This window comes from Zea mays, chromosome 5, assembly GCF_902167145.1.
Source record: "Zea mays cultivar B73 chromosome 5, Zm-B73-REFERENCE-NAM-5.0, whole genome shotgun sequence".
NCBI classification, from domain to species: Eukaryota; Viridiplantae; Streptophyta; class Magnoliopsida; order Poales; family Poaceae; genus Zea; species Zea mays.
The window spans coordinates 45,912,823-45,921,629 of NC_050100.1; the positions used below are offsets into that span (position 1 = coordinate 45,912,823).

The 8,807-nt window shown below is 47.6% G+C and overlaps 1 protein-coding gene across 1 annotated transcript; it reads left to right on the forward strand.

Moving 5' to 3' along the window:
• The first annotated feature begins 3,764 nt into the window (after positions 1–3,764).
• On the forward strand, positions 3,765–8,085 carry LOC100381608 (WEB family protein At5g16730, chloroplastic). Its single transcript, XM_008645719.4, has 3 exons — positions 3,765–4,343; positions 4,832–5,192; positions 5,337–8,085. The coding sequence occupies exons 1-3, from the start codon at positions 4,321–4,323 to the stop codon at positions 7,749–7,751; spliced, it is 2,799 nt and encodes a 932-aa protein (XP_008643941.1). The 5' UTR covers positions 3,765–4,320; the 3' UTR covers positions 7,752–8,085.
• Positions 8,086–8,807: the final 722 nt, after the last annotated feature.

Here is an 8,807-nt window from a genome sequence, read left to right on the forward strand (position 1 = left end):
ACGGTGAAGGACCTTAGCATAAGTCGGACGACGTCGTGGTCCGTCCATCGCGTGCTTCTATAGTTCCTTATTTTGTTGACGAGGGTCTTGAGCCTGTTGTACGTTTGGGTTGGCTCCTCCGCCCTGATCATCGCAAACCTCCCAAGTTCGCCCTCCACCAACTCCATCTTGGTGAGCATGGTGACGTCATTTGCCTCATGAGAGATCCTGAGGGTGTCCCAAATCTGCTTGGCGTTATCCAAGCCGCTCACCTTATGGTATTCATCCCTGCACAATGACGCTAAAAGAACAGTAGTAGCTTGTGCATTTTTATGAATTTGTTCATTGATGAACATGGGACTATCCGTACTATCAAATTGCATTCCATTTTCTACTATCTCCCATATACTTGGATGGAGAGAGAACAAGTGGCTACGCATTTTGTGACTCCAAAATCCGTAGTCCTCTCCATCAAAGTGAGGAGGTTTACCGAGGGGAATGGAAAGCAAATGAGCATTGGAACTTTGCGGAATACGAGAGTAATCAAAAGAAAAGTTCGAGTTAACCGTCTTCTTTTTCTCGTAGTCGTTGTCGTCGTCGTCCTTTTGGGAAGAAGAAGACTCTTCGCTGTCGTCGTAGTAGACGATCTTCTTGATACGCCTCTTCTTCTTCCCGTCCTTCTTCTTATGACTTGAGCCCGAGTCAGTGGGCTTGTCGTCTTTTGGCTCATTGATGAAGGACTCCTTCTCCTTGTCGTTGATCACCATCCCCTTTCCTTTAGGATCCATCCCTTCGGGCGATTAGTCCCTTTCTTGAAGAGAACGGCTCCGATACCAATTGAGAGCACCTAGAGGGGGGTGAATAGGTGATCCTGTAAAAACTTGAAACTTAAAGCCACAAAACTTGGTTATGAGTTAGCACAATAAAATCAAGTGGCTAAGGAGAGCTCTTGTGAAGCACAATAGACACAGTGAGAACAAGCACAAGAGACACGAGGAATTATCCCGTGGTTCGGCCAAGTACAACACTTGCCTACTCCACATTGTGGCGTCCCAATGGACGAGAGTTGCACTCAACTCCTCTCAAGTGATCCAATGATCAACTTGGATACCACGGTGTTCTTCTTTTCTTTACTCTTTCCCGTTTGCGAGGAATCTCCACAACTTGGAGTCTCTCGCCCTTACAATAAGAATCAAAGTGAAAGCAATATAGTAAGGGAGGGAAGCAACACACACAAATCCACAGCAATACGCACACACACGCCCAAGACTTGAGCTCAAATGAATATCACAAGGTTCTCACTAGAACGGAGCTCAAATCACTAAGAATGTCAAACGAGTGCGCAAAGACAGTGTGAATGATCAAGAATGCTCAAAGTATGCTTGGTGTACTCCTCCATGCGCCTAGGGGTCTCTTTTATAGCCCCAAGGTAGCTAGGAGCCGTTGAGAGCAATCCAGGAAGGGAATTCTTGCCTTCTATCGACTGGCGCACCGGACTGTCCGGTGCGGATTTCTTTCCTATTATGGCGCAGCCGACCGTTGAAGACTTGGAGCCGTTGGCGCACCGGACACTGTCCGGTGCACACCGGACAGTTCGGTGCCCCCATCCGACTGTTGGCTCAGCCACGCGTCACGCGCGGATTGCGCGGCCGACCGTTGGCGCGCCCGACCGTTGGCTCACCGGATAGTCCGGTGACTCACCGGACAGTCCGGTGAATTATAGCCGTACGCTGTTGACTTGGTTCCCGAGAGCATCGACTTCGCCGCAGACGACTCACCGGACAGTCCGGTGCACCACCGGACAGTCCGGTGATTTATAGCCGTACGCCGCCGTCGAGACCCGAGAGCAGCCAGTTGACCAGACGCCAGCCTAGCACACCGGACACTGTCCGGTGCACCACCGGACACTGTCCGGTGCACCCAGACTGAGCAGAGTCTTGGCTGCTCGAGCCAAGTCTTTTCCAATTGTATTTTCTCTGATTCTAGCACTTAGACAAATATGTTAGTATACAAAAACCAATGTACTAAGTCTAGAATCATACCTTTGTATTGACTTTGCACTTCTTCCACCATTTGACATAGTTTCACACTTAAACCATTTGTGTTGGCACTTGATCACCAAAATACTTAGAAATGGCCCAAGGGCACATTTCCCTTTCAACACTTGATGTGGATTTTAAGTAGACACAATTTAAACACTTGTAGGTACTAGAATTGAGTATGGGTCGCCTAACCCAACTAACTTGATTCGACCCGCCCGAAAAAACTTGATCCGATCCGATCAATACAACAGGCGGGTATGTGCCATAGTTTTTGACCCACAATATTTCACGGGCTGAGTATAAGCTATGATTTATGACCCAAAACCTGATCCAACCCAAAGTCAAAAACCTGACTCAACCTAAAAAAACCCTGACCGACATGTTGTCCAATAGAGAGGTATGACCTACCCGACCCGACTAGATACTAGGCACGGATGCTTAGAAAATCAAGTCATAGATGTGTCTTCATGAATACATTTTACAATTATCTTCTAGACATGCCCCAAGACACAACCCATTAATATGCATTGTACATGCCCTTAGGGCATCTATAAACCAGAGATTTTTGATTGATTTTCTAAATAAAAGTGACATTTAAGAAACTACCTGATATGATGATGTGTTTTTAAAATCATTCATATCATAAATATATTTAAGAGATTGTACGGATAGTCATGTAGAGACAGATGTCTCTTATATATTTTTTCATTTAACCCATAAAGACCATCATAAACGAGGTTGTGCGTACTCTCAGACCTAGTGTTTGGGCATTACAACCCACATAAATGATCTATATCGTAAGGGATATCTAAGGAAAAAGTGCAAAAAACATAATAGACTTATTTTGTTGAAGTAATGTCTAGCATTATTCTCTAAGTCTAAAATATGGGTATACCCATATAACCTATATAAATGAGTTGTGTTTTTGAGAGGTTATAGCGAATAAAATATAAATATTGGATTGTACGAATGAGTTCCTTACTTGTATTTAGTATTTAGAGAACCACGACCATGTATCTAGGTTCAACATGTCCTTATGGGTATTACTTTTTTTCTCTACAAAATTATTTAAACTTTAGATAGTTAAGTAAGCGTATAAGTATAATGAATTGGACGGATAGTGTACTAGATTATGCTAGATTGGAAGTGCAGGGCACGACGCAAACCACGTCGAGGTTGCTCAGTCTGCGTCCGTCGGCAACAACCGAACGGGCCATTACGCACGGTCGGGTGAATTACTGTCGATGCGGTTGCAACTGCTAGTATCTTTGTGTGTGTTTTATGTATGCATCACTAGCACTAGCAATAACTTTAGCTTAGGCCATGTTTGGAAACGTAGTTTTTTTAGTTTTGAAACAATACTATGGTATTTGATGATACTATAGTATTGAAACACAAAAGGTGTTTGGTTTGTACAGGCAAAACACAGTTTTAAATATCATGGTTTACCTAAAACCGTGGTATTTTTGGAGTTTTTGAAACTCCACTCAGGACCTCAGTTTTCTTCTCTTCTCTCTACATATACTTTGTTTTTCCAATAAAACCAAACAGATCTCGGTTTTGAGGAATACTATGGTTTTACTGTGATAAAGTAATACCATAGTATTTTTTGTCATGTACAGTTGTAAACTATAGTATCTCAAAACTACATCATTTCAAAATTGTATTTCCAAGCAGGCCTTTAATTTTTATCGGAGCCTAAATCATACTAGCAGATACTGCAGCATGTGGTAGCCACGGTGGGGCCCATAATTTGCATCCCAGCACTGCAACCAGTAGGTGCTGTTGGCGAACCAATCTCACCTCCCAGCCCCAAGAGGGCACTTAATTCTAGTTCTACTTGTAGCAGCAGCACGGGTACCTTCCTCCTCGTGATGATTAATTAAAACGCACGAGCAAGGATGACGATGCACTATAGAGGCATAGAGCCACAGTGTACCGCAGCTCGCGACGAGCCAGCCAGCCAACGACCGCTCTCACCTTCTTCGTCCTCGCAGCCGGAGATGGAGCAGTGTAGCACGTAGGAGTAGTTCGGGAACGAGGAATTCGCTTTGCCGTCGGCGACGGGAGACGACGGACGGACGCTGCTTCCTCTGGCCTGGGCGTCTGGCGGCCTGCACACCTGACACCTCGCCTCCCACAGCCCTTTCGGCCGCCTTTTGGCTTTGCAGGCTTTTTGTGCCTCCTGCTGCTTCCCCGTCCCTCCCCCTCCGCCTCCCACCGGCACCCCCACTCTCCACTTCTCCAGTCGGCCGGGCACTCCTCCCTTGCCCCGGCCTCACACCACCACACGTCCACAATGCTGCCGTCCTCCAGATCGAGGTGAATTACTTTCGCCCTCCCTGCTCCCGGACCCTTGCGTTCTCTCTCTCTCTCTCTCTCTCTCTCTCTCTCTCTCTCTCTCTCTCTCTCTTATTTTTATTTGCTCGCGCTCTTGTTCCGCCTGTCGGTTTTCTCTTCTTTTCTTCAATGGCAGATCTAGTAGTATCCAGTAATCCAGCTAGACCCGACGCTTCATTTGGTGTTTTTTTCTTGGCTCTCTTCTTCGCCGATTTCCCTGCGCCGTAGTTGCTTTTCATCGTCAAATGTGGTGTACCGTCTCGTCTGGTGATTTCCGCCACACGCGAATGTGCCTTTCTTCAGATGGTGTTTCATGTCTGTAAATCCTCAAATTCGGACCGTAACGGCCACTCCGTCTCTCACAGCTGCATGCCACACGCGTCGGTTCATGAGCTTGCGCTCGATTCGGCAACAGAGAATAATAGATTTTCGATTTTTAATTAATTAACGATGGATGTCGCCATTGACAGATCTGGGCCGAACGAGTCCCCCATCAGCAGGGGCAGGCCGAGCACGGCGTCCTCCAACCACCGCCCCTCCACGCCGTCCTCCAACCACCGCCCCTCCACGCCCTCCTCCAACCACCGCCCGTCCACGCCCTCCTCCAGCCACCGCCCCTCCACGCCGGGCGGCACCAGGAGGAGCAGCGTCGGCACGCCGTCCACGCCGCGCTCCCGCAGCAACGGCGCGGGCCCCTTCAAGTCCGAGCCCAACTCGCCGCCATCGGCCGCCGCACAGAAGCCCCGCCTCTCGTTCGACCGCTCCCCGAGATCCGTGGACACCAAGCCCGTCGTCGAGCGCCGGGTGCCCAAGATCGGCACCACTCCTGAAGTAAGTGTACTGCACCGAACTGCGCTGCCCTGGTTTTCTTCCTCTCTCACTGAAGGAGGAACAGGTGCTGCATTGCTAACGCCCTGTCTGATCTTGATGCACGCCTATGCCTGATCACTGTGATTTTTGTCGCTGGGATGGCAGAAGCAGCTCCGGAGGGAGGCCGAACTGCAGGCACAGCTTGAGTCCACCCATGAGGACCTGAAGAAGGCCAAGGATCAACTGGCATTCATCCTCGGAGAGAGGGACCGTCTTGTCGGGGAGCTCAACGAGGCCAAGAGAGTCGCTGATGAGACTCACGAGAAGCTCCAGGATGCCCTCATGGCCAAGAGGTGGGCCGAGGAGGCCACTGAGATCGAGAAGTTCCGCGCGGATGAGCTGGAGCAGGCAGGCATCGATGAGGCACAGAGGCGGGAGGAGGAGTGGCAGAGGGAGATTGAGTGCGTGCATGGCCAGCACGCCGCGGACTTGGAGACGTTGGTCAACACAACGGAGGAGCTGGAGAGGCTCAGACGTGATCTTTCCATGGTGAACGACGCCAAGAAAGCTGCACTTGGCCATGCAGATGATGCAATGAAGATCGCTGAGGCCAATGCGGAGAAGGTGGAGATCCTCTCAAATGAAGCTGCTCGCTTGAAAGGCTTGCTTGATTCGAGTGCTGCCAGCGAAGAGAGTAAAAGCCGTGAAGCTGAGCTTCTTGTTAAGAATCTGAGGTCCGAGGTTTCATCTCTGAAAGGCAAACTTGAGAAGGCAATAGTCCTTGAAGAGAGGTTGGCTGAAGCAGAAAAAATCATTGAGGAGCTTAAATCAGAGATAGCTGATGCGCAGAAGGTCAAAGCTGACATCTGTCTGCAGTTAGAAGAATGGAAGGAGAAGTCAGGATCACTTGAGATGAAATTGGTGGGAGTTACTCTATCTGAGAAGTTAAAAAGTGACTCACTTGCCTCCACGACTGAAGAGCTGGACAAGGTCAAGTCGATATTGCAAGATAGAGAATTGGAAATTGATGTTCTTAAAGGAAAGATAACTGCCATGGAAATTGAGGTGGCAAGGCTTTTAGCGGATGTAACTGATTCAAATGAGCATCTGGATGCATCACAGCAAGAGGTGTTTGGGCTGCAGACTACAATAGATGTTCTGAGGAACAAGCTTGATGCTGCAGAACTAGCTGCCTCAGAGGCTTTGGACAATGAGAGGACTGCTATCACAAAGATTGAAGGCCTAGCTGAGGAGAAAATCAAACTCATTAGTGAGCTGGATGATGCTAGAGACAGAGAGGAGAGAGAGAAAATGGCAATTGAGGATCTTACTGCTGCATTGGATAAGGCATCTTGTGAAGCACAGGAAGCACATGATAGGTTTCAGAAGAAAGAAGATGATTATGAACATGCTCTTGCGCAGATAGGTGATCTGAAGATGTCCGCGAAGACTATGGAAGAGTGTTATAGTGTAATGCTTGATGAGGCAAAACACGACATAACTGGCCTACGGGAAACTGTGGAGAAGCTAGAAGCTGAAGTGAGCAAGTGCAGAGAAGAATGTGAATGTAAGGAGCTTGACCTTATCACGGCTAGCAAGCAGTCTGAACAAGAAATTGCTGCTCTTAAAGAAGAAGCCCAGCATTTATCTGCATCACTGCAAGTTGCAGAGCACGAGCTTGAAGCAGTCAATGAAGAGAGAGAAAGGTTTCAGGAGAAACTGGCGTGCACAGAATCAGCAGTTGCTGAAGCCAACCACGCTGTGCAGGAGGCAAAGGCCGAGAAGGAGAGGCTTCAAGAGAAGCTTGCACACACGGAATCAGAGGTTGCTGTGGCCAACATGGCTGCACATGAATCTAAGATTGAGTTCGACAGGCTTCAAGAGAAACTTACATACACAGAGTTGGTGGTTGCTGAAGCCAACAAGGCTGTGCAGGAGGCAAAGGCTGAGAGTTCGCATCTGAAGGAGCGGTTACTTGACAAAGAGAATGCATTGCAGAGCATAACCCAGGAGAATGATGAATTCAGGATGCGAGAAGCTGACGCCATGAAGAAAATAGACGAGCTGTCTGCTCTGCTTGCTGAAGCCATGACAAAGAAGCATCCTGAGGAGGAAGAAAAGCTGGTGGTTGTTGATGAGGCACACAATTCTATGCGTGATGAAGTTATCTGTTCTGTTGCAGAAAATGGAGATACGGAAGAAACTGATGATAAAAAACCAAAGCTTGAAGTTGAAGCAGTCGATATGAAGTCCAATGGTCAATCCAAGCATGAAGAGAAAGATGACAGCAAGGTGGAACAAGAGGAACTGAAAACTGAGCTCAGCTTGCAAGAGAGCAAGAAAGTTAGCTTCGACAAGGACACATGGACAAAAAACAAAAAACAAGAAACTGAATCGCCCAATGATGAGTTAGGCTCGAAGAAGGTTAGCAGCAGCACCGAGAACGCAAGCAGGGCCATTATACCAGAGGATACGGCGACTAAAGTGTCAGCCTCTCCAACGAAACCACAGCATCAGAAAAAGAATAAGCCTCTGCTGAAGAAGTTTGGGAGCTTACTGAAAAAGAAAAACAGCAAGTAGCCGAACAGTGACCGTACTATTAGTGTTGTTTTGGATTTCTTCTTATCCTTTTGTTTGACGAGGTGTTGTGCTTCCTATGCGTTTGATCCCAGTGCCTATATTTGTGGTGATTGGAGAAGTTTGTGGGTGTCGTGATTTTTTTCTCTCTCACTTTCTTAACTTGGGGCCTATATGGTGTTGGCTGCTATCTACACGTTTATGGCTGTGTAAATGGAGTTCCTCCTGATCAGAATGGATATTCGTTTCTGAAACTGTGCAGCTCCTTGATTGATTGTAGGTTAATGTGATGTAAGGCGCCCGTGACCTAACCTGGATATAATATTTATTAACTAGAGGACTTTGAGCATAGAATGTTATCTGCAATCCAGTTGATACCATAATGTTGAAGCTTGTGATTGCCTTTGCGAGTTGTAGCCTCCTAATCTGTTCTGGTTGCTTGCCATCGATCAGATCAGGTGCAGAAAAAGGTGCAGCAGGTGTGATTGGATTGGAATCCCTCGTTGGGGTTGGCCATCGCTTCTTACCACACTGACATCAGAGGGTTGGCCATCGCTTCTTGCTACACTGACAGCAGAGGAAGTATCATTTCATTTCTGCCAACACACAGGATTGTTTTAATCCACTCGAGGCTTCGTATATCTTGTCCGATGCATTATCCTCTTGTGCGTGTCCTGAGTCCTAACGGTACGGCACCGCTGTGTCGCTTATGGGTCCAACCACGTGCTGTTCCAAGCGCAAACGACATATGAATACCTCTGTTGGATGGTTTGAGTCGTCGACTTCGAATATGGGTGCTGCCTTGGGGGCGCAGCCGAATGTCATGCGGATGATATCGTGGTGGTCCCTCAACATGTTCTGAATTGAAGGCGGTGGGAAGCATCTGAGAGAGGCCATAATCCCAACACCATTTACGTGTAGAGAAAGCTCACGACTTTATACGAAGTTACCTATCCAAGCTGTTTGGTTCTCGTGTGGCTACCCTTTACATAGGGACAATAATAAGGATTAGTAAGAACCTTCTGTGATTTTTGATACTTTGGTAAAAATACGGGTGCG

What these genes read in the sequence shown, in the direction of transcription:
- LOC100381608 (XM_008645719.4), top strand. Translation starts at nt 4,321, where the DNA reads ATGCTGCCGTCCTCCAGATCGAG. An exon ending in CTGCCGTCCTCCAGATCGAG is followed by an intron (nt 4,344 to 4,831) that starts GTGAATTACTTT and finishes CGCCATTGACAG; the next exon opens with ATCTGGGCCGAACGAGTCCC. An exon ending in AGATCGGCACCACTCCTGAA is followed by an intron (nt 5,193 to 5,336) that starts GTAAGTGTACTG and finishes CTGGGATGGCAG; the next exon opens with AAGCAGCTCCGGAGGGAGGC.